This window comes from Centropristis striata, chromosome 17 (genome assembly GCF_030273125.1).
Source record: "Centropristis striata isolate RG_2023a ecotype Rhode Island chromosome 17, C.striata_1.0, whole genome shotgun sequence".
NCBI classification, from domain to species: Eukaryota; Metazoa; Chordata; class Actinopteri; order Perciformes; family Serranidae; genus Centropristis; species Centropristis striata.
Window position 1 is genome coordinate 18,395,716 of NC_081533.1, and position 25,411 is coordinate 18,421,126.

At 38.0% G+C, this 25,411-nt stretch overlaps 2 protein-coding genes across 3 annotated transcripts; both read left to right on the forward strand.

The window, feature by feature from the left end:
- The first annotated feature begins 566 nt into the window (after nucleotides 1-566).
- Nucleotides 567-15,955, forward strand: LOC131989827 (oxysterol-binding protein 1-like). Of its 2 annotated transcripts, XM_059355167.1 has the most exons (17): nucleotides 567-916; nucleotides 2,400-2,572; nucleotides 2,818-3,026; nucleotides 3,144-3,312; nucleotides 4,062-4,173; nucleotides 4,365-4,548; nucleotides 5,508-5,625; nucleotides 5,953-6,010; nucleotides 6,695-6,859; nucleotides 7,958-8,203; nucleotides 9,441-9,561; nucleotides 9,839-9,942; nucleotides 12,078-12,173; nucleotides 12,718-12,905; nucleotides 13,649-13,884; nucleotides 14,027-14,065; nucleotides 14,185-15,955. In XM_059355167.1, the coding sequence occupies exons 2-17, from the start codon at nucleotides 2,436-2,438 to the stop codon at nucleotides 14,325-14,327; spliced, it is 2,325 nt and encodes a 774-aa protein (XP_059211150.1). In that variant the 5' UTR covers nucleotides 567-916; nucleotides 2,400-2,435; the 3' UTR covers nucleotides 14,328-15,955. The 2 variants fall into 2 exon arrangements, with proteins under 2 accessions (XP_059211150.1, XP_059211151.1); XM_059355168.1 differs by lacking the exon at nucleotides 14,027-14,065 and having other exon boundaries at nucleotides 568-916.
- A 2,298-nt stretch (nucleotides 15,956-18,253) lies between these two features.
- On the forward strand, nucleotides 18,254-24,867 carry LOC131989745 (N-acyl-aromatic-L-amino acid amidohydrolase (carboxylate-forming) B-like). The gene is made up of 7 exons (XM_059355058.1): nucleotides 18,254-18,457; nucleotides 18,802-19,040; nucleotides 19,122-19,317; nucleotides 20,584-20,677; nucleotides 20,774-20,881; nucleotides 20,999-21,111; nucleotides 24,569-24,867. The coding sequence occupies exons 2-7, from the start codon at nucleotides 18,802-18,804 to the stop codon at nucleotides 24,815-24,817; spliced, it is 999 nt and encodes a 332-aa protein (XP_059211041.1). The 5' UTR covers nucleotides 18,254-18,457; the 3' UTR covers nucleotides 24,818-24,867.
- Nucleotides 24,868-25,411: the final 544 nt, after the last annotated feature.

The window sequence follows — 25,411 nt, forward strand, 5'->3', positions numbered from 1 at the left end:
ATAACCATATAGATAGTTACAGAATGTATGTTTCCGTAGCATTTGATTGAGACATACATTATTAATTGTTTTTATGTCACAAATATTGACACAAAGTGCTATTACGTTGAAGGGAAAAATGCCGGTTTCGTCCGGCCAGGCATCGAAATTGGCAAGCTTGATTCAGCCAACCGAAAAATTATATGATATCTTGAACATTTTTCCCCACTGAAATGACTAGTTAAAACTAATTCGAATCCCCCTTATTGAAAACAACATTTAGATTGTTTTATATGTATTTATTTTTGTCTATTTATTTTTGTATTTATTTATATTTTATTTCAACTGCTCTGAATTTACAATATTGATGTTATTATTATACGTTTTACTGTTGATTGATGTTCAACTAGCATTCTTTTCTGCACTTATGCAAGGTATGTACTGTGAAAAACGTGCCAGAAATGTTTATTTTTGCAATTTTCAATAAAGCATTGAAAAAAATAATTAAATAAATAATTTTTAAAAAATTAAAAAAAACTCAGCCAACCGGGAAACAATGTTTCTAGCTATGTGTTTCTAGACGGGAGCAGATTGTGTTGCACCGGGCGGGTGTAACCAGCGAGCTAACGTTAGGCTAGTTAGATGTAGCTAGCTAGCTTTAGGTTCTTGTCGGCGTACGCAGCTGTAGAATGAACATTATACACACGATTATTGAGGGATACTAATGAAACTCGTTGCTGTCACTTTATTTTACAGCCACACTGCTGTTGTCCACGACATCCTCAGTTGAGTTGTTTTAATCGTTAGCTGTTCTGTGTTGGTCTGTTAGCTAGTTAGCCTCCTCAGCTAACTGGGTACAGTAGCTTATGGGTGTCAAAGTTAGCCGTGACTTCACCGGGTGTCTGGTTGCCTGATCTCACATTTCGGACACGTCAAGGTAAACATTTAGCCATCGGCGAGTTTTAAAGCTAGCTAGCAAGCTAACGATTGTTTAGCGGTGCATGTTGCTTGTGCCGTATTATAAATCTGCACGTCAGCTGGTAAACTTCGAGAAGACATGTCAAATTGGTGTTTTTTTGTTGTTGTTTCTTTTTACTCTAGCTCTTGTTCTTACGTGCTGTTGCCGTGACTCCCACTACCCAAACTGCGGCTAACGTCGGTTAGCTTCTGTTGCAAGCTCATCCATATGTCAGAAGTTTTTATCAATTATATGTTGTTTTCATTTTGTTTTCTTTGGTGTGATTATGGCACAACTGTTGCATTTATCCAAATTGATCATTATAATAACATAACACAAAATAACATACATTTTTTTAATAATATGTGCCAATTAATAATATCGTCTCCCTGTTAAAATAATCGCCTAAGTCATTTTTTTCAAGTTTTGCAGGAAACACAAAAAACTTCACCAAAAGTGTAACATATGACATTTATTGATCATTTCACTCAAATTATGTAACAAAGGGTGGCTATTGACATAGTAATAACACTGTGTGTAAATTATGTAACTTAATATAAATAAATGAATTAGGCAATTTTTTGAACATGCCTTTGTGACTTAAGCAAGATATGGTAACACTTTATTTTGAAGGTGTCTACATAAGAGTCACACAAGTCTGTCAGAAACATGACATGACAAGTATCATGAGCATTAATGTTACTTCAAAGTGTCATTAATGTTCATGACACATCCCATGTCATGTTTATGACACGCTCATGTGATTATGGCACAACTGTTGCATCCAAATTGATCATTATAATAACATAACACAAAATAAAATACATTATTGGTATGTGCCAGTTAATAATATGTAGTTTATAAGCAATTGTGGAGACACGATATGCATTAAGGTGTTTTAATCAAGAGTCAGTCCCTTTTTTATGCATATCTTTCTCCAGCATGGACACTAGTTTTGTCATTAAAATATGTTAGCAGTGACTCTGTATTGATTCCATGGTTAAACTTTGACCTGTCACACCACTCTCAAAGGTCAATATTAACCACCAGTAATGCTGGTGTAATACTGGGGTTGTATAAAAGGTTGTGATGGCTGTGACTAACACTTTTTATTATCTGCTGATTATTCTCCCATTTAATAATTTCAGCCTCAAAATTTCAGAAAATAGGAGGAATTGCCTATTGCATTTTCTCAATGCTCAATATATTGTATTAAAATGTCTGATCAGAATTCAAAGATAATCAGTTTTATATAACAGGAACTAGCAACTATCCACATTTAAGAAACCTGGAGAATTATATTTGGGGTATTTTTGCTTTAAAAATGAGTCACACAATGAACTGACACACTTACTGGTTAACTTTGGACAGTCTACTAATATTTTTTTTAGCAATATCAGCCCTTCCTGAGAGCACAAGTCTTGTCATGCTAATTCTAAGATTATGAACTTTTCTCTTTAAGGTTCCTCAAATCTGTCTTTTAATTTTGGGGGCTGTGATGTCGGAGCCCAAGACCCCCACTCCCACTCCTGCTGGCGACACATACAAAGGATGGGTGTTCAAGTGGACAAATTACATCAAAGGTTATCAGCGGAGGTGGTTTGTCCTGAGTAATGGACTGTTGTCATACTACAGGTACGCGTTCCTGTAAAACGGATAAAATGATGAAAGAATTGATTATGTCATGAGAGAAAATTGCAGTTTTTATCTGCTGGAACTACTGTTTAATAAAAACAACCAGTTGACCATTAAGCAAAGGACAGCTTATCAATGTTTCCCTTGTAATTTAGTTGAAATATTATAATCACAGTACACACAGTTTTTCAGTTTAGTTAAATATTCCCCAAAATGTCAAATAAAACACATGTGATTTATTTTAGGACCCAAGCAGAGATGGGCCACACGTGTCGAGGCACAATCAACTTGGCCACAGCAACTATCACTGTGGATGACGCCTGCAACTTTGTCATCTCAAACGGCGGGGCACAGACCTATCACCTGAAGGCCAGCTGTGAAGTGGAACGTCAGCGCTGGATCACTGCTCTAGAACTGGCCAAAGCTAAGGCGGCCCGCATGCAGGCCGAGTCAGGTAAAACACAAACACAGAGGCAGATGGAAAAAAAGGAGTTGCTCTGTGCACTGAGAGTGGCAGTTGTGGTCATGTGAACGTGTTTTTGTGCTTTCTTGTTGCTTTGGCTATTAACAGATGACTCGGGGGATGACTTTTCCTCATCATCCCCGCCGGTGGCACCTGGACAAGGTGGGGGGTCACAGAATACAGAAGTTCAGTCTGCTCTCAGAACACTAGGCAGCAAGGTGGAGGATCTCAGCACGTGCAACGACCTTATTTCAAAGCATGGCTCTGCCCTCCAGAGGTCAGGCTTTAACACTCTTTTGCTCTATTCTTGCTTCACTCTTGCTTATTCAGTCCAAAGTCTCTCCTGTCTCTTCTATCTTTTACTTAGCAATGAAAAGTCCAAAACACAAAAGTAATTCAAATATGCACACGCTAATGTTTGACATGATAACTCCATTGCAAAACCTTTTTGGGAATGATATCCTTATGTCCAGAATATCATATCACTGCATGTTACTGCTGCTTTGACCTTTACGTGCTAAGTGTAGGTGTGGTGAGCAGGTAGATAAACAAACACTGCAGTTGACAGACAAAACAGCACAAGTTATAATTAGAGTTGTTGTGATTTCAATTCTGAATTGAAAATCTATTGAAATGAGCCTTCAGTTTTAATTATTGGGCTCTAAAGCAGGATAGGCGACGGATAAATTTGACCTTTGTGTGGTACATTGCTCAAAAATATGTCATATCACGCTTAAAAATGTGTTTTCGGGGCATAAAACAAATGATCTCTTGATTTTTATGAAACAAGAGCTGATTATCTCACAATAGGACAGCTATAAGCACTGGAAATAAAAAAGATACTCAATTAAATTTTCGTGTAAATATTGAAAGTCTAATTCAATTGTGGATTTGTAGAATAAAACACCCATATAATACTCAGAAATTAACCTATTGAATTTGACTCTTGTGGCCTTTTACGTTGTAATTGTATGATCTGTTAACCCAACTGGTTATCCATGTTGCACATTTTCATATTTATTTCAGGTCTTTATCAGAACTGGACAGTTTGCGTCTGACTGGAGAGGCTGGGGATAAGATTCGTCAGGTGACAGAGAGGGCCACGCTGTTCCGCATTACCTCTAATGCCATGATTAATGTAGGTGCCTCCTCCTCTCTCAGCATGTCGCCTTTCTCTTTATGCATAATATGTTAATAAGAGTGGGCCTTGTGAATTTACACTGAAGACAACCTGGACTGTCTTGAGGCCAAATGAAATAGTCAAAATTGCTCAATTTCATTTGATCTTTGGGTTTAATCTCTGACCCTGTCTGATGTTTTTCCTCTCAGGCGTGCCGAGACTTCCTTGCGCTGGCTCAGGCTCACAGCAAGCGATGGCAGAAGGCCCTTCAAGCAGAGCGGGAGCAGCGGGTCAGGCTGGAGGAGACTTTAGAGCAACTGGCCAAGCAGCACAACCACCTGGAGCGAGCGTTCAGAGGAGCTGCACAGTCTAATGCAACAGCAGACAATAAAAGTGAGATGCTGAACACTTACCAAGTTACAGTAAGGATACGGTCAGAGGTTTCCTTGTCACTCTGGGAACTCCTGCCCTCCTCAGTCTAGATGTTTAAATCTCTATACTGCCCTACAAAGCCTAGCTGCAGTTACTACGCAAAAAAGGTAAAACTGAGAAAAACTGCTTTAAAGTTTTTTTAACACGTTTTAACTGGCCAGCCAAATTGGTCATATGTAGGTAATTGATATGACTCTTATTTCTACATGTATTGATGATGTCATTTTTATGCTCAAAAGTCATGACGATTTATTTGACCTTTGACCCCAAAAATGTAGTTACTGCACTCTGGTTTTGCTCTAAAAGGTTCTAATAGTGATGCAAAAACAGAGTGCAGTAACTATAATGTTGTTGTCTTCTTTCAGCTTTTATATTTTGTTTTCAGTGAAAAAAAAAATTCTAATTGATTTTGTTAGAAGTGTATTTAAAAGTGTTTAACAACTATATTCAAGGATTTGTGTATTTTAGACTTAATATTATAAAGTAATGTTATATTTTAGTCTTAATATAATTATATCTCACTTTATTACTTAATCACTATCTAGATAATAATTTCCCTATCAAATAAACGTATCATTTCTATTATTCTTGTCTTCACTATTCAACACAATGAAGAAATACAACACAGTGCAATTACTGCGGTCTGCTTTGGTATTAAGTTGGATTTTGTAGTTAGTGCAATTTTCACATCATAATTTCTCTGAAATAAAGCAACATTGAAATCCAAGACTTTGTCACAAGATAAATCAGACATGAAGGAGTTTATTTTGAGTTACTGCAGTTAGTCTTTGTAGGGCAGTTTCCAAGATAATCATCTTTGAGAGAAAAAACTCCAAAGTTTAATGAATAGGGTTTAATTATAACCGTTAATCTGTTTTCAGTCTCTGTATTAGAAACTGACTGAACTGTTTGTTGTTCAGGTGCTACAGGACCTGGAAAAGGTGAGGCGAGCGACGAGGACGACGACAATGAGTTCTTTGATGCCATGGAAGAGGCTCCCGAGTTCATCACTGTCCCTGCAGACCCCCAGTTCCACAAGTCAGTGCACAAGTCATTCACCCCACAGACACATGTTCACAGCACAAACAGTCAAACCAGGAAATAATTTGCTAGAATAAATTCCCACAAGATTTATTTCTCAGTGTGGTTATTTTTCAACCCACTTCCTTGTATGAACTGCTGGCATCAGATGTAATAAAGTCATATGGGTTGAAGCTTTCAAACTTTCCCATCTGTCATTGATTGAGTTTAAGTATCAGTTGAACCAGTTTGTGCTCCATTTCCTTGTTTGATCAGCTGGCTCATAACCACATATCTTCCAGATCACTGACAAGAGTCTCTTTGTTTTTTTTTATGTCTTTACAGAAGATCAAGCAGTAATGTCAGCGGTTTCAACAGTGAGATTTGTCCTGATGATCAGTCGGTATGTTTCATTCTGACCTCTCAGATGACTGTTGGAAGACTGCGTCACTGCTGTGGTTTATCATCGTTTTTTTATTGGAAATTGCATACCTGTTGCCTGGTGGTCGATTCTGTAACATCAGCTCTCTGAAAAAACACTGAAAGTTAAATTAAGTTCAAGTTACAAAAATTGGGGTTAGAAACTTGAATCTATATTTACAACATTTTTCAAGTGTTAAAGACATTAAAATATGGGGGCTCCACATGCTCTACATATTGAACTATTTACATTTTTACAACCTTTTCTTACAGCCTCTTTCTTGTCCTCTCCTCTCTGCTCTGTGTAACCAAATCACAGAGTATTTGTCACATGACTGCTGGTTCCAGCTGAGTCATTCATGGCTTTTCTCTGTTTAGTGCAGCTTTTTCATGTAGAATAGATAATATTAATAATGTATTTTTATATAAAATGTCACTACTTTTCCCGATGGAGGTGTTTGACACACACACACACGCTTTGTTCAAGGGCTGACGGAAATTTTAAAATCAGACAATTTAATGTAATTTTGGTGATATGTTTTGGGTTAAAGGTGTGATTGTGCTCCTGTCATAATAAATCAGATCAGAAACGCGTCAAAAAACGACAACATTTGAAAGCGTTATTACTTGCAGAAACTGTTTATTGACTAAATGCTCTGTCTTTTAGCTCAATGAGGAGCCTCTAGCGATGAACCAAGAGTCTCCCTCTCAGGAGCTGGTACCCCTGAAGAAGAGGCGGGCGCGTATTCCAGACAAACCCAACTACTCCCTCAACCTGTGGAGCATCATGAAGAACTGTATTGGCAAAGAGCTGTCCAAGATCCCAATGCCTGTGAGTGTTTTCTTTGCTCCCCGTCAAGCGTGACCAGGAGGAAGTCTGTTTGTGGGCCTGAGGCGGTTTCATCTCTTCTCTAACGCCATTGGCTGCTCTTTTGTCTTGTTGTCTTTGTGTGGTTACAACAAAAATGTTTTATGCGAATAAGCTAACAACAGCGTGTCAAGATCACACAAGTACATGATGGACTTTTGGCAGCAGCTGCTCCTGTGACACTGGTTGAACCAAAACACTGATCGCCTTCATGTCTCCACCACCAGGTCAACAACATTCTGTAAAAGCCATCTGAGGCTAAAATAGCTCTTCTGATTGAGTTAATTACAGATCAGTAGCAAACAAGGTGCGGCTGTTTATTATACTGAAAAGACACACTGGAGATCTACATAAAGATTGTCTGTGATCTTTATTTAGGTTTCTTTATTTAGCTGTTATTTGTCTGTCCACCACGGCTATCTGCTCTCTAATGCATACACCACGTGTTAAAAACGTCACAGCCTTTGTTTATTACACAACCTCGATTGCAAGGAATTTGTGACGCGTACGACATAAATTCAACAGAAAGCATCTAATTCACTAATCAAGATTGTGTATTTACAAAAAAACAATGCATCTATGCTGGATAAAATTCACAAAAAGATTAAAAAAACATAATCAGCATGGTCCTGGTCTGCCATGATCATGATAACAAGGACTGAAAATACAATACTCATAATAAATATACATAATATATTACAGTATTCTTATTATTCAAACATTTTATATGGATAAATTGGACATGGCTGATATATATTATCATAGGAGTATTTATATTTTTTAATATCTTTATGGATTGTATATGTATTTATAAATATTTCATATAATATCGATTATATTATGTGTAATAAACATTCAAAAATTAATATTGGCCTTGAAAATACAAAATTGGCAAGGCTATATTTTAATTTATAATGTAATTTATGTGTTTAAAGTGTTATTTTATTGCGATATCTGTATGTAGGTATGTTGCTTGGAAAGACCATGATAGCAGACATTAACTTTACTCAATTTTAAATGAGAAGGAATGCAAAGTTTGATGTGAATCTTTCCGCTCTCTAGGTAAACTTCAACGAGCCCATCTCCATGCTGCAGCGATTGTCGGAGGACCTGGAGTACCACGAGCTGCTGGACAAAGCCTCCAAGTGCCAGAGTTCACTGGAGCAAATGTGCTACGTGGCGGCGTTCTCCGTGTCGTCCTACTCCACCACCGTGTACCGCACGGGCAAACCCTTCAACCCTCTGCTGGGAGAGACGTACGAGCTGGACCGCCGGAGAGAGAGCGGCTACCGCTCACTCTGCGAGCAGGTAAGAGAACAAAGGCACAAAGAGAGAGAGAGATAGATAGAGCGATTCCAACGAAGGAGGATGTGAAACTGAACCAGGAATGAATATCAGGAAGGAAGACTTGAGAAATCCAATTGGCTCAGCATTTTGACCGTGTTTTGCTTCCTTTTTTGAAGCATTTGGGGAGCAAAGGTTGCACAGAAGCAGCATTCATGTGCGTAAACTAAATAAGCAATTAAATAGCAATAGATGAGCAAGTTAATCATAATTAATGGTTAGACGAGTGGTTAAACATGCGTGATTAAATCATTGTTTGCAACTTTTATGTGGTAACAATTGAAACTCTTTATTACAAGTATTGTGGTCACAGCGTTGCGGCATTAACCTCTAAGAAATAAAAGAAAGTATAGAGAGTATTTTTAAATAAAATCCATATTTGGGCATGTAAGATGAAAAAGCAACTTTTATTTTCATAGTTGTCATGTCATTCCTGGCTGAATGAATTACGTGTTTTTGTACAGGATCTTGTTACTGTAAAAAGTTTCTTTTTTGGATATTGTAAAGGGGAACATGTAGGATACAGTGATTTTGATTAAATGTCGCTGTTTTTCACTCTGACAGAAGCTTTCATCACGCATGATCAGTTCAAGAAATGCAGAAATCTTTTTCTGCATTTCCTTTTTCTGGCTATGTTCAGTGGAGTTTCTTTTTATTTTTTGAAAGACAACTTTCCCCCTGCTGTTCAGCTGCTGGGTTCAGAGGGTAAAAGCAGAGCGGAGAAGTGGTTTGTGGGGGCATTTTCAGGGCACAGAAAGGAGGCTTAGTGACGGGCAGAAAGGTTTCTATTCCTGAAGACCAAGAAAATATAACCAGTCCAATAACTAATCCAATAAATTGTGCTTTCAGGCAGCAAATCCAGTGATCATGCAGCTGTGGAGAAGGCTATATTTAGGCCATGAGCTTCTTTATATATACACTATATGTAATGACTGGTTTAATTCAGTCACAAAGGCTTTAAATGGGATTTAGCAAGTGGGAGAAACTATTAAATCCTTTTGTAGATGAGTGCTATAATTGGATTTGAGGTTTACAGTGGGGATTTCATGCCCTGCAGGATAATGACCGCGTATTTTATACTTGATAGGTCAGTGTGTCTGAATACTTACACTAAATGTGATTCATATCTGTTAAGAACAATCATCAACACCACTTTTTGTTCTATTTTTAAACAAATGCGCGTCACATTTCTCTCTCTCAGGTGAGTCACCACCCCCCTGCAGCAGCACACCATGTGATTTCTGATCGTGGCTGGACCCTGAGGCAGGAAATCACTGTTGCCAGCAAGTTTAGGGGCAAATACCTCTCCATCATGCCTTTGGGTAAGTGGCAGTCCGGTTCTGCACATATTAATCATGCCTTGCAATCTGATGATGACGTCTGTTGAGGGTGTGATGGGGAAATCTCAGTTATTTCCTGAACACAAACCTGTGATTAGAGCGTCCTTATGAGAGATCGGTGAATAAAGGTGAAGGAATGTAGCAGTTACACCTGTTGTTTAATGGCAGGTTATCATAAGGACACCTTTGAATAACAAACAATGGCTTGTATTGTCACATGAAACTCATCTGTTTACGTATGTGCTGTCTGTCCTTGCAGGCACTATTCATGCAATCTTTGAAAAGGGCAACAATCACTACACCTGGAAGAAAGTGACAACCACGGTGCACAACATCATCGTGGGAAAACTGTGGATCGATCAGGTGAGACGGACAGTTAAAAACACCACATTAACACATATCACATCATGTATAGACATCTCTTAATGAGTGTTTGTAGCACCCTATAATGCAATCATTCCTGATAATGTAATTACGCCCGAAAATGTAATAAAACTTATAATTTTATATATATGATTTAATAACTTCACCAATAATGTAAGAAAATATCCTGACTGGTATGTAATAACACTTTTACCGGTATTGGGAATTTATTCCATTTTCAGGAAGTTGTTTGGTTGGTTTGTGATTGTGTTGATGAGGAAGTGATTTGTTAGAAATCTGTGAAGAGGAATGTTTACCTGGAGCTTATCTGAGCTGGAATTCTATCAGTCAGCATATTGTATATTGTATATGCATATTTATTTTATTTTTGATTGAGTTAAGTGCAAATTTTATTACATTTTCAGGTGTTATTACATTATCAGGAAATTATTACATCATAGGTTGCTACAGTGCTTGGCATTTTTTTTGTTTTTCTTGCTCTACATTTAATGACTCTTCCTAATTTAAGGGAACAGTAGAGCAGGTTTGTGTTTCTCCAAGAATCTGACGAAACAATACGTGTCATGGTACAGGGGCTCCAATTCAATTTACTGCAATTTTTAATATCAGATTATATGGAAACTCATAGTGCCGTGGCAAGTTAGGCAGCTTCAAAGCTCCTGGGCCAGATTAATCAGGCTGAGGGCCAACCATGTGTCAAAAACACATGCACCAAAATCTGAGTCTCAAAAATGATAGAGGCACAAAGTTTCAGGAGAGTGGTTCAGTTTGAAGCAGTAGAGTTTTATTCTTGCAAAGGTCAAGAGATCAATACTCAATGAGTTCCTTGGTTGCAGCCACAGGAAACTGAAGTGTCTGTTCTAAAACATCGTATTTTATATTTGTATTTTGTGGGTTAGTTAGGTGATGATTTGTATGATCTCATCTGTTTTTACTGGTGGTGGTTTTCCAGAAGGCCTGTTTGGTGCTTCTGGTGCCAGGCTCCAATATCTACTGCTGTCAGAATTTTACCTTCCATGTTACCTTATTTGGGAACTAAGACTTCCTGTGTTTTGCTACCAATATATATGGATGAGAGTTCAGTTCCTTTTTAAAAAAAAATCATACTTTTAATTATTATAACTTTCACAAACATCCTTTTACAAGCTTTTTAACTCATATCAAGATTTGAGTGTATTTTACTCTGACATTAGTCATTACAGCGGTTGCTCATCTTTGCACACAGCTCTTACTTGTAACACACACACATTTAGCTCAACCCAAGTCAAGAATGATCATTACTGCTTATTGTCTTATTAACACACTCTATTGGATTAAATGCATACAATGTTTTTCTTTTTTTTTTCTTTATAAAGAAAGTACATTCTGAGGCAAATATTGCACTTTTTATTCCACTACATTTAGTCACCAGCTTTAGTTAATTTTCAGGTCAAGATTGAACATAAAACAATTTAAAGTGATTAGATTAGTTTTTTAATTAAACCTCATGACATAATAATAGTAGTTAAAATGAGCTCAATCTTTACAAAATTGTACAAATAATAATAATATCTTTGTACTTCAAGTTTGGAAGAAATTTCAGTGTTTTATTAATACTTTTGCTTCAGTAAGGGACCTGAAAACCTTTTCCACCACTGAAAGAACACATGCATGTGGATAAGTACATATAACACTGAGATTGTTTTGTTTATTGACTTTTGTTTGTACATACAATACATTAAACACTTTAACTTGTTTTCTTTTCCAACTGGTTAGATAGACAAATAGAACAAAGTAGACAAATGAAACATAGCATGAACAGCCATGGAGTATCCATATCCAGTCTGTCCATATGCATTTTACACTGTGTCATAAATCAATATTTTCTTCCACTTGCTACTAAAAACAACAAGTTGATAAGCCATTTCTTCCATAGAAAGGCAACTTTTTTTTTTTAACACACTCAGCAGTAAGATCTGTATCTGCATCTACAACATTCCCTACTCTTAAAAGTCTGCTACTATTTCTTTTGCATGGAAACTATTAACTAATAATCAGTGTGTTTTTGAGACACAGTGCAGTATCACAAAACAAAACGTTGCAATACTCAAGTGTTCTTCTTTTCTCTCTTCCAGTCTGGAGAGATAGACGTGGTGAACCACACCACCGGAGACCGCTGCCACTTGAAGTTCGCTCCGTACAGCTACTTCTCCAGAGACGTGGCCAGGAAGGTGAGAGTGACGCAAAGACTTTTTCTACTTGTGTTTTTACTGTGTTGATGTTTTAATGTTCTCTGAAGAAAGAAAAATATGCTCTTGTGCGGCTATAAAGATCGTCTCTTACGCAGGGTTGGTACGGCTGCTTGAAAGCCTTGAAAGTGCTTGAATTCAAATGTTGTATTTTCAAGGTTTAAAAAGTGCTTGGATTTTGGATTAAATGCTTGAAATTCTTATTGTATTTCTCTTGCAATCTGACTATATCCAAATAAAAAATAATGAGTAGCCTATCTGAAATGAAGAGCGTTCCTCCTAAAAGTGTAATACCATCTCTGTTGGTATGGTTCAGTGAAATCTCCCCTTTCAGTATGTAAGTACTCATCTAAAACATTAAAACATGCAGTTTACAACAGGTGTAAGATACTGGAAAAGCTTCAAAATTGACCTTGCAAGTCCTTGAAAAATGCTTGAATTTGACCACTGCTAAAGTGTACGAACCCTGCTTATGGTTTAGTGACCCATGATGCTTTACTGTCTCTCTCTCCCTCCTTTTCTTCAGGTGACCGGTGTAGTGATGGACAAGGATGGCAAGGCCCACTATGTGCTGTCAGGAACGTGGGATGAGAAGATGGAGTTTTCCCGGGTGATGCAGAGCAGCAGAGGAGGAGAGAACGGCACCGAGGGCAAACAGAAGACGGTCTATCAAACCCTCAAAGCCAGAGAGGTTTGGAGAAGAAACCCTCTACCGTAAGTACATTATGGTCTTTATAATATAAGACAGACTAGCATTTAGAATAAAGCTTCTAACCATAAAGAATTGCACGCAATGTTGGCTAGAATTTGTTGGCAGCAATAAAAAGTACAATATTTTGGTTTCTTCCAGGAATCATATAGCACTAATCTGTTCATTTAGAGGCAAGAGGCTGAAATTAAATTTAGGATAGAAAATTGAGCAGAGGTTGCGAGGCAACCAGATCTCTGTCAGTAGATGAGTAAACACCAGTCAAACCCATTAACTCTAGGGCATTTGCTGTTTAAAATAGCACATCAGCTTCTTTTCTCTGAACATTTTATTTCATAACACATTGCTGATTTTTTCGTCATGTCAGCAGACGACTAAATTTCCCCACTACGGGATAAATAAAGTCTTGTCTTACATTTCGGTACCAAATAAATCATGAATATATATAATCTTAAATAGGAAAAGACATTAAAAAATGCAGCTGCAGTGCTGCACAGACACAAGTTTATTTACCTCTCGGGCTTGTTTTTGCATGTTTACTAATTTAGTGTTAAAAAATCTTGTTTTTAATAATATTAACAATAAACTTTATTTTTCATACATAATATTCAGCTTGAGGTGATTTACATAGAAAACATTTAAAAAGGCTGCAAACAAAAAATGTAAAACGCGATAAAACAGAATAAATGATTTGTAGTTCCCATCAGTAACAACATGACTTTAGTTCCTACTCTTTGCTCGACCACAGTGAGGGAGCAGAGACCATGTACTACTTCACCGCCTTGGCGCTGACCCTAAACGAGTCAGAGGATGGCGTGGCGCCCACCGACAGCCGGCGGCGGCCCGACCAGCGCCTGATGGAGGACGGCCGCTGGGACGAGGCCAACTCGGAGAAGCAGCGGCTGGAGGAGAAGCAGCGCACCGTTCGACGGGAGAGAGAGAGGGAAGCTGCCAGCCAACGCACCTCCAGCCAGTCAGAAGAAGGTGAGAGAGGTGTGTGTGTGTGTGTGTGTGTGTGTGTGTGTGTGTTTTACTTTGTCTGTAATCCTCTCTGCCTTGCATGGGGAAAATCATGGAATAAAGGGGTAAAAAAAATTCTCTGTGATCCCCTTTTCTCTTCCAAAAGCTGTCGATGAGGACTCTCTTACTGATCCGTCCTTAAAAAGCAAGTACATCTCTCACTACTTTTCTGCCACCGCCACATGCTTTCAGATCTTTTTGAATCTTCTGTCTGGTTTGTTTTTATTTTTTTCTGTCTGTTAACACCGTTTCTCCCTCTTCCAGGCGCGCCTCATGACAGCTACCAGGCACTTTGGTTCGAGCGCTGCGAGGACCGGATCACAGGTGAGCAAGTGCATATCTATAAGGGAGGCTACTGGGAAGCTAAGGACCGCGGCACCTGGGAAGGCTGTCCGGACATATTTTGACCTCGGCATTGACTGCGAAGTGCCCTGAAGAGACTGATCCATCTAACTGCCTGGTGGCTTGTCCCCCCCCCCCTCCCACTTGGACGGCTGCGTCCCTCCAGTGGTTCTCTGTTCTAAGAGATCTCCAGGACGGTCCCTGCGCTCTGATCCAGAAGGGGAGCAGGGTTTTTTCCTCCGGCCTCCCTCGCCCCATTTTGGTTCCTGTCTCCTAGAGTCTTAGCGCCCGCCCCCCTTCACACAACCGAAGGGACTGGAATAAAATTGTTGGTGCTGCTTTGACTCGAGTCAGGCTAAGCATAAGGGGGAGGAAAATAAATGGGCAGTGCTTCCAATCATAGTAGATCATTCTTTTAGTCTCTCTGCTCAAATCTTTGGGATTAGGAGCAGAAGAGGTTTCGTGCTGATAACAACTTGTGAGATAATGTAGTGTTCCTGTTGTCATCAACAGCATTGTGTGCTTTGGTAATAACTCTAATAAAATGGGCGGTAAGACCTGGTTAATATATACGTTTATATATAAATAAGATAAAAATAATTTCATTAAAATGTCGACTGGTGGCCTTCAAGACGTTAGCGAGGATTTCTTGTTTTTCTCTCTGATTTAGTGTCTTAATGTAACAAAGTGAAGGTTCTAGTGTGCTTGTGTGTATGACTGCATATCTGCTCTTCCATCACTTTAAAACACTGCCACTGTGCAGTATACTGTGTTATAAAAAAAAAAATACTGGTTGAACCTCCACACTGTCATACTATATGATTAGAAGAGTTTTTCTTCTTCACAAAGGCCTGATGGAAATTGTTGTGGCCAAAAGGCCAAAACCATGTTTCTCTTGGCCTTAGAACTGAGCAACCTGCTCTCACTTTATTTACATCACACCTGAGTGGATTTGACGCTGACATTTGTAGCTAGTTTCTTGTACAAACATTAAAACTTTAAATAAGTAGTTGAGGGGAACAAAAGATTACAGAGCTGCAAAATGGCAAAAAGCTTCTTCCGGTGCTGGGAAAATCTCACATTAGTACAGTTTTATAAAAATAACAATTAATGAAATGACCCCTTTTCACAATATTGGAGGAATATTTTAGCCATTTTGCAGGTAAAGTGAATGGTAACTACGTTACATGGCAGTAAAAATGGTGTGAGATATGTGGTGTGATATTTTTTGCGTGTGTTATGAAGAACACAGACAAATGAGCAAAGAAAACAAAAGTAAATGCAGTGGTAAAAATAAACCTTTGTGTATCTGCTGAAGAGTTCATACATATGCAAGAACATTTTGACACCAAAAACATGGGATATAATGTGTATGTGCGGGGGTGTGTGAATTTCATAATTTTGTTTGTAAGTGTACTTAAAAATGAAGAATAAAGAAACAAAGAATTTAAAAGCATTGCAAATAACTATGATTTTATAAATGTAAAGAAATTCATATAGTATTGATAACTGTAAGGTAGTTTTTTTCTTGTATTTTTGGTTCCTCATATTATTGGAAGAGGACTGTCTTCATTTTCAGATAAAAAAGGGAGTTTCCATACTTAACTGAGAGGGGACACATGACATTGTTCAGTATTTTGTATTAACAAAGAAAAAGAATCTGTAATAAACAAATGCTGTGATGTCAAACAAATGCTTTTCCTTTAATCTTGTTCCAACATTTACATAAATTATCAATAAGGTAACACAAAGACTTGCCAAATCAATTCATTGGGAATTTCTGCCGTCATGTTCAGTAGGAGCTCCAGATGGGACAACATATGTTGTCAATAAAATAATAAAACCCAATGAAAACAAGTCCATGCTCCAGTTTATTTGGTTATTTATATGTACAACTGTTATTGATACTGATTTGGCATTTTTACAAACTAAAATTAACAAAATTTCATGTTAAAGCAAATGTTTTGTTAAAATCTGATTTTATTTGTGCCAGACCTTAATGTTAAACTGCAAAATTTATCATGGAAATGTTTTGCATATTTTATAATAGTTGATTGCAGGAAATAAAGCTGCATAAGGTAAAGTTTTGCCAATTCTGGGGTTAGAAGACCAAAGTATACCTGGATTGATTTATTTTGGGCTAGGCCAGTTTATCGACCAATATTAGCTTATTACAGTTATATTCTATCGTGTTTTTTTTAAAGAAAATGTAATTAAATTTTTTTTTAAACTGAATGGGAAAAAAAAGGTTAAAGACAAAATAAGGAGATGTGAAGTTTAATCTGAAATAGGCGGCAAATCGCAGGCTTATCTGAACAGTCTGTATCCGCTGAGTCAGACTGGTGCCTATTAGTTGCTAATTAGCCTCGCTGCCATTTTCAACCAAAGACCGTATTAAGAAAAAATACCACAGCACAGAATCTACAGATATGACAATATGACAGTGAAAGAGAGGTCAAAGTGGAGTAAAAGAAAGAAATGTTCGCCAATTCACCGTGTAGAAATCATTAATGTGTTTTAAAGGGGAAGCTATGCTAGTGCTAGGTTATGTAGCGTATTAGTATTCTTAGTTCCTTCTAGAAACTGCAGGTTGTAGTCATAGGAATCATATTTTTTTATATATATATTGATAAGCTGGTAAGTTTGAATGTTCTTATTAAGTGCCTACATTGAATAATTTGACTGATATTTGTCTGAACAGTGGTGCCTTAAACCTGCATTCTTACTAATGGCCAGCAGGGGGGAGCACCACCGGAAAATCAACAGTATGACCCCACTTCTCATATTTAATTACCTCAGTAAACATTCTCATAAGTTTATGGTCTCAGTCATTAGCTTCAAGTCTTCTTCAGTATAAACATGATGTTCAGGTTGTAAATGATGATCCCTGGGATGCTGTACCATGTATTTACACTAAGGTGCTCATTGTATAAATACGGGGATACTTTGATGCTATGATGACAGTCATAGCATCACTTTTAAACTAAAAGCTCAGTCTATCACATTACCCATTACATAATGACAGTATCAGCCAGGCCACATCCAGAATATCCTGAACACAGCAAAATAAAAAATAAAAACAGACGAGAGATCTTGTTGGTCTTGTCCTCTTCCTGACTCCCCACCCCTCTCCTTCCAGTGACTTTACTGCCCAGACTTTACCCATTTTTCAAACTTGGATGTAATTCTGTGATGTTTCATGTCTGCATCTTTCAAAGTTGTGATCCTAAATTTTTTCACAGGCATAAAAACAACTGGACCAGATCCACTTCTACAGCAGGTGTCTCCAGGACCCTGTTACGTCATAATGACAAACACAAAATGCCCACAAGGCGAAAAAACAACACCAGCCACACGCTGTATACAACATAGAAGAAAACATGTAAACTCTGAATAAAAGAACCAGATCACGTTTAAAATGCCATTTGACAATAAAAGAAAGAAAATGTATTTCCATTGAATTAAACCTGCTATTATCAACCTCCTTGTATTTACAGTTGAAGATTCAATCTGTGTTCTCTTTAAATCACCAGCTGGTTCTCTATTTATTTTCCCTGCGAGAAGAGCTGTTTCTTTCACTGTACACACCACAGGCGATTCTCTTGCTGTGTCATGCCAGCAGATTTATTTTTAGCCAATTTTCTGAAAGGCAGACTGGAACCTACCATCCTATACATGGGGCAGAGAGAAATGGGGAGTTGGGGAGGGGCTTATAGTTTAGTGGACCTCACAGCTGTTGGGGACCAAAGGAAGCAAAGCGATGCACCACATCACACTCAGGACACACCCTGCCTACGATACAGTGTAGTACAGTGCAGTGCAGTGGACAAGAGGTGGTAGAGAGACGGTGAGAGTTTGCATAACAGGCAGACAGCCTGTACAGAGGGAGAGGGAATGGGAATGCTGAATCAGTGAAACCGCATGAAAGCCTGGGAGAGGGTGGAAGAGGGTAAACGGCAGGGGAGAGGCAAGAGGAAGGGTAGGGACAGGGTAGACTGGGTAAGATGTACAGTACCATTCCTTGTCATTCATTTCATCTCTTATTTGTGAATGTGGAGCTGACAGTTGGCCCTGTTTTCCCTCGGGTAAAGAGACTGTAAACAGACTTTTCATCTCAGTGCTGCTTTAGAGAACATTTCTAGGGTTTAAAGCCGGAACTGCCCCTTTACAGTTTCCAGCAAGCCAGAACAGCGAGGTAAGGTTTCACAAATCAATATCTCTGCTTTGTGTTGCAGTTGTTGTCTACAGTATGCCCAGTGACATCAACACTGGAGTAACTGATACCTCCCACTGAGTGAAACAAGAGGGAAAGCAAACATACATGTGTAATTTGATATCAATTGACATTGATGCGTGTGGAATAAAAAGCGGTACAAATCGTGTATTGAGAGAGAAAATGTAAACCAGTCGGTGCATGTGCTGTTGAGACTGGATGTAAATATACAGTAATACAGGAGGTCTGAAAAAGATTCATTTGTTGGTGTGTACATCCTCACATTTTTGCACTCTTTCCACTGTTTCTCCACCCTGCTCTCTCAGATGGAGGTAGACGAGGTGGTGTGTTTGCCACGGTTGCACCGGGTCGCTGTGTGTGGCGGTACCCATGGCAACGAGCTGTCTGGGGTGTACTTGGTGAGAGAGCTCCTGAAGGTGGAGAAGGGCGAGGAGAAGGAGCCTCTGCCAGCGCTGCTGGTGCTGTCCAACCCGCGGGCCATGCAGCAGTGCCGCAGATACATCGACACCGACCTCAACCGCTGCTTCACCCACGCCACCCTCACGTAAGGCGAGGACAGTCGATGATGCCCTGATAACACTTCTGATGATGAGTTGCAACCCTACATTGTTTCTCTGTGTCCCAGTGGCCCCGTGTCAGATGCTGCCCCCTATGAGATGATCCGATCCAGAGAACTTAACGCCAAGCTGGGTCCCAAAGGAAGTCCTGAGGCGGTGGATCTGGTTTGCGACCTCCACAACACCACTGCCAACATGGGCCTGTGCCTCATCGCGTACTCTGACTGCGACTGGATCAGCCTGCACATATTCAAACACCTGCAGGCAAGCACAAACAGTTCCATGCACTCATGTAGAATCAGTTCACCCCTGCATGTTTAAAAACCTTCCAGATTCGGGCTCACTTGAAGGGGTAGTTTGGGTTTTTGTGAAGTAAGGTTGTATGAGGTGCTTATCCTCAGTCAGTTTGTTCTGGTGGCTGAAACGCCCCCAGTGGAGAAGCAGACAGGAGGGCAGGCACATATGCAAAGCAATGTACTGCTGTGCAAGGGGGCAGCACCAAAACATAAAAAGGCCCACCTAAACAACAAAAAACATTGTTTGTTTAAGTGTATGGCATATTTAGAATATTTTCACTGCATGAGACAGCCTTTATCTACGCTCTTTTTTTCAAAGCTGACAAAAACAGTTATTTTATCTTAGAGAAGAGGAGATTTGCTGGTCCACCGCTGCTTTGATAATTACATTTTTATTTCTTGTTTTTCAAAGAGTTAATTTGGATTCATCAAAGTCACACAATAACACACATAAATTCACAGACTGGGGCAGCAGTAGACCAGCCATTCCTGCGTTGTGTGAGGTAAAATTACTGTTTTTGTCAGTGGAGTCTGGTGGCATTGAAGAGTGGAGAAAACGGCTTTTGTTCCCTGCATGTGGAAACACAAACAGGGCTGTCTGACGGCACAGCAGTGAAAATATTACTAATATAGCGTACACTTAAAATGATGTTGATCTTTTGTTTTGTTGGGCCTTTTTTGGCTGAAATATGTTTTGCTGCTCCTGGTCACTGGGGTAACACTGTAGGTAAGAGTGTTTTTAGTAAAAAAGGACAGATTCAGAATACTTTTTTACCTACTGCAATTGCACTTTATAATGACTCCCCTTTTAGTAAGGAGAGAAGAATATTTATTTAAACATTAGCTTAAACTGCTTATACTGTATGTATCAAACTGTATTTTTGCAAATGTATATTTGCACAGTTGCTGTAACTGTTCTCTATGAGTAACAGCTACTAATGCACATGGGCCATCCATTCCACTGTTTCTGTCCTGGGCTATGTATTGTGGGCTCATGTTTTGTATAGGTGGAATATGTATGTATACATGTGTTGTGTTGTGTTGTGTTGTGTTGTGTTGTGTTGTGTGTATGTTGGCTGCTGGAACACCTAAATTTATCTGCTGGGATGAATAAAGTATATCTTATCTTATCTTAGGTACCTAATACAACCCTAAGAAATACAAACACTTTAACTGGAACACTGAAAATATTAATTCTATAAATCTGAAGTTAAAAGTGGCATGTCATTTTCAGCGGCAGATGCCAGATATACCAATGAGGTACATCCACTTTGATGTCTCCAATAAAGAGTCTTATTCCCTTGATTCAGTTGGGAAACATGGTTTTGGTAAGTTTCTCACTTTTTCTACAACACTAGTTTATTAAAAGCATTGGAATACGGGATAATCTGGCAAATTAGTAATCTAAAATCCATTTTCTGCAGCCATGGAGATCGGCCCGCAGCCCCACGGCGTGGTGAGGTCAAACATCTATACGGCGATGAAAGTTGGCGTGCAGCACATGCTCGATTGGGTCCGTTTCTTCAACTCAGGTGCATTTAAGCTCCGGTTACCATTTGAATATTTCTGTCTCAAAATGGCACAAGGCTTGCAAACTTTGTGCATCTTTTTTGGTCTTGTTTTAAAGCTTTTTTAAAATGTATTTTCAGGTACTATTTTCGAAGGAGGATTTGTGGATGTGTACACCATGATCAACCACATCGACTACCCAAGAGACAGTGAGACTCACAACATCACAGCAGCCATTCATCCTCAGCTCCAGGTACGGACTGAAAGATATTTGTGGCTTCAAGCTGTTATGAAAGAGAAAGAAGTGGCCTTTTGTTGGAATTAACCGCTATTGACCTTAATTATGTAAGTTTGAATAGACCAGGGAGTGGATAAAATAACTAGACAACTATAATTATCTATATAAATAAATAAAAACAATAAAGTACCGGACAGCTAAAGGCATCTAAAGAGGCAAGGCCTTTTGTCTTCAGAAACATAATCAAGTGTGTGTGTGTGTGTGTGTGTGTGTGTGTGTCTGGCATTATAATTGTATTATATAAAACTACATACCGGTTAGCTTTTATAGCAAAGGGTGGGGCCTTTTCCTGTAAAATGGCTTCATACCAAAGAGCAATTATTAAACCGTGTGACGTCCACAACATGATTTTCATACCAGCACAGATTTACTGTAATTATCATTTCGCTATTTACTTGATTCATGCCAACCGTAAATCCTTTTATACACTCAGCAGAGAAGTTTCTGAAGAATGTCTCATCAAATCGTTCTCTTTCTTGTCATCAACACTTTCCCGTCTGTACTTTGAATTTTTGACTCATTTCCGTGAAAGGGTTATAGAAAGAATCCGGTAATTTAGTTTTAATGTTATTAAAACTAAATTTTAAAAAAGTGTTTCATTGCTTCACTTCCAAGTCATTAACTAAATCTAAATCAGTGCACAGCAGGTTTGATCAACATGCAAAATGTTAAGAATAAATAAAAAAGCGATTTGTATCCAAGGCACTCTGATTGTCCCTGATGAAGAGTTGAAAAACGTTGGTCATCTGCGATTTAATATATGATTTTTATTCACAATCATTTAGGTTTTTTGTTCCTTTTTCATGGTTTTCTCTGTTGTGCAACCAGATGATCAAGCAGGAGACAGGTGCAAAATGTTTGTACGTAAAACATCTGTGCACAAAATTAGAAATATTACAGATTTACAAGAACAGAAAGTTACATTATGAATAAATAATAAATTAGAAAAATAAGACAGGCTGATGGCTTATAAGCTGCTACTGTAGAAAACAGGAACAGGTGGCTTGAGTTAATAGTGCCTGATAATTAGCTTTGCCTTTGTCTGTAATGGCACCAGAAACAGCCTCTCCTCTTTGTGATCTTCAGAATGCCTTTCTGTTGAAACTGTAACATATTAACATAATGACTGCTTGAGATCTGAGGCTATATTTAGGATTGTTCAGTTGGAGAAAATATTCAGATCCTCAACTGATTCTTAACCACACTGCAAAATACTCTTCTACAAATAAAAGTCCTGCGAAATGTTACTTAAGTAAAATTCTAGGTATAATCAGGAATATGTAAAATAATGATTGATTTTAATGTAAACTAGTTAACATCTAAGACAATCAAGGATTATATAATATAATAATTTGACCATTATGTAGTAATTTTTTTTTCTATTGCTGATATTCTGGGGTCTCCTTGGATGGTATAGGATAGTGACACCCTCTTAAAATAATGGCCGATGTCATTTTTTCCAGGTTTTTCATCATGAAATATATAGGCAAAACATTTTTTGGGGCAAAAATGCCATTATTTTAGGAAGGTGACGATAGGAAAGAATAAGCCATGTGCTTAAAAATTGTGTGAAATTTGATTTTCAAGATGTACAGTATATAATATATTATATTATTTGATTACTATTAATCAGGCATTAATGTAAAAGCAGGATTTTGCTGTTGTAGTTGGCTGAGTTGGAGCTCATTTATATTCATTATCGATTAATCTGCTGATTATTTAAACTTTTAATCAATTGATTGTTTGGTTTGTCAGCCCCAGACACCTTGGAAAACTAACAGTAAAAATTCAAAATTGTAAAAAAAACCCCACTCAAATAAATAAAAGGAAAAATCAGAAATCACGTTTGATAATTTATTGAAGTAAAAAGTACAATATTTCCTGCTGAAAGTGGTGAACAGAAGATGGCTCAAGTAAAGTGCGTTAACTTAAAGTAAGTAAAGTACCTCAAAATGACACGTGACCTCTCTCAGCAGGTCTGTGGTGTTTGGCAGCGATCATGTGAGTCACTGCAGTGTGTCCATTTTTAATCAGGACACAGAGCTGTGAAGGACCTTCAGGCCATCACTAACTCATTATTGATTTCAAAGAGCTGGTTGTGTGTTCACCAAACAGAAAACATTGACCCTGTTTTAAAATCGTTTTTTCAGGTTTACTAAATGCAATAACAAATCACTTGTAGTGGTGAAGTGTAATGGGTTTGACAGCATTTTTTAACTTTTTAAGATAATATAAATTAATTCACATCAACGGCACTTATACAAACCCACACTAGCTGTTTTATGCTAAACTAAGATGAAGAGGCAGCTGATAAATTAATATCCAATTTTGCTTCCAGTAGCCAAAGTCCAACTCATCAAATTAATTTGCTCTTTATTGTGCTGTGTCAAAAAGTGTTTTTTTTTTGTCAATAAAAGACACTTCTTTTTGAATTCACTGAACCATGAAGGCCTAATAATATCTGGGCTTTGTTAAAATTAAAGTGAGGAAAAAAAGACATGTATTTTGCTTGACTGGAGGTTTTGGAAAGGAGAAGAAAAATCTGCAGAAATAAAATCAATGCTTGGGTTTCAGAGGATTAAAAAAAGTAATTCACAGCTGATACTGACTTGAATAATTGCAAATATCTTAAGCAACTAGAGATTCAATAAGCAATCAGTCCTAGACTATGTCAGAGTTTAGTATATATTGCTGTTGCAGCCCAGCCAAAAAAACAAAAATCGGATACAGAACAAAAAACATGTTAGAAAAATAGAAATATGTTTTTATAGCTTGGCTGAAATTCTTTAGCGGTTCCTTGCTACAGTTGGTACACTTCAAAAGCTGTACCTATGGTGATTGTCCAAATGTGTCTCTGTCAGTCATGGAAAAAATATTAGACCACACTTGTTTTCTCTAATTTCTTGTTCATTTTAATGCCTGGTACAACTAAAGGTACATTTGTTTGGACAAATATAATGATAACAACAAAAATAGCTCATGAGAGTTTATTTTCTTGATAATGTTTTTGGTTATTATCCAGAAAACCATGTTAAATGTCTAGATATCAGCTCTTAAATTAAACTCTGATGAGCTATTTTTGTTGTTATCAGTATATTTGTCCAAACAAATGTACCTTTAGTTGTACCAGGCATTAAAATGAACATGACTGTAGATTTTTTTTGCAGGTGCAGGGTGCAGCAGGGTTTGTTAAAAATTCTATTTGGCTTAAGAATATGTTATGCTGTGACATGCTTGCTTTTAGTTCGGGTCTGTGTGTGAACTGTTACAACAATGCAACATCTTTACAGACAAATGTGCTCAAGCAAAGGAGAAAAACTGAAATGATTCAGCTGTTTTTTTGAGTTGTTGCTTCATTTTACAGGTGTTGCTCATCAGCCTGATCAACCTAACCGGCTGTGCTTCCCCACAGGACCGAGACTTCTGTCTGCTCCACCCTGAAGACCCTCTTTTCCAAACTTTCTCAGGTGAAACTCTGAGGTATAAAGGCAACGAACCTCTCTATCCTTTCTTCATCAATGAATGTGCTTATTACGAGAAGGGCATCGCTCTCTCCCTGGCGAGAAAAAGGCGTGTGGTGATTCCTGCAGTCCGGGTGCAGGCGGAACAAGAGCAACAAGCTCACAACGAAGAGGAATTCACATCAGAGGAAGAAGAGTGAGGATGGACTTTTAACACACGATGAGACTGACGTGACTGTGAAATAAATTTTACAAAAAGCTTTTATTGAAACAACAGTAGCTGCTTGGAACACTCGCTTACACTCACACACGATATTTAAATGAATTATTATTATTTCAGTGAACACATTCACAAAAGCACAGTCGTACATGAACGTTTGCTGTTATATTTACGCTACAGTGGATTCGGGGATAGAACAATTTCTTGAATTAAAAGGCTGAATATGCAAAATACAATCTGATTCATCACGAGGCCCATCAGACCACACATTTCATTGTGAGTTCAATGAAACTGTGTGACTGAATTTATAGATTTCTGCAAACATAGAGCATAGTTTTTAGGATAAAGGGTTTATTATTTTATTTATTTTTGGAACACTTCAGAAAATAGAAATTCACTACTGAACACTACAGCAATATTCAGGATATGTTCAAAAATAATTTAAGTGCAAAGGAATACTGTAGCTTTATCACAATATGGCCTTTAAATTACATTCATAATGCCTAACAGGGAAACACTGTTTCCCTTAAATCCTGTTGAATTGAAATGATGGGGAAAAAAATCTATTAAAAAA

Coding starts and splice junctions, on each gene's coding strand:
- LOC131989827 (XM_059355167.1), top strand. CDS start 2,436: ATGTCGGAGCCCAAGACCCCCACTCCCACTCCTGCTGGCGACACATAC. Junction 4,174..4,364: donor CCTCTAATGCCATGATTAAT/GTAGGTGCCTCC, acceptor TTTTCCTCTCAG/GCGTGCCGAGACTTCCTTGC. Junction 13,885..14,026: donor CTCCAGCCAGTCAGAAGAAG/GTGAGAGAGGTG, acceptor CTCTTCCAAAAG/CTGTCGATGAGGACTCTCTT.
- LOC131989745 (XM_059355058.1), top strand. CDS start 18,802: ATGGAGGTAGACGAGGTGGTGTGTTTGCCACGGTTGCACCGGGTCGCT. Junction 20,882..20,998: donor GGTCCGTTTCTTCAACTCAG/GTGCATTTAAGC, acceptor ATGTATTTTCAG/GTACTATTTTCGAAGGAGGA. Junction 21,112..24,568: donor CCATTCATCCTCAGCTCCAG/GTACGGACTGAA, acceptor GCTTCCCCACAG/GACCGAGACTTCTGTCTGCT.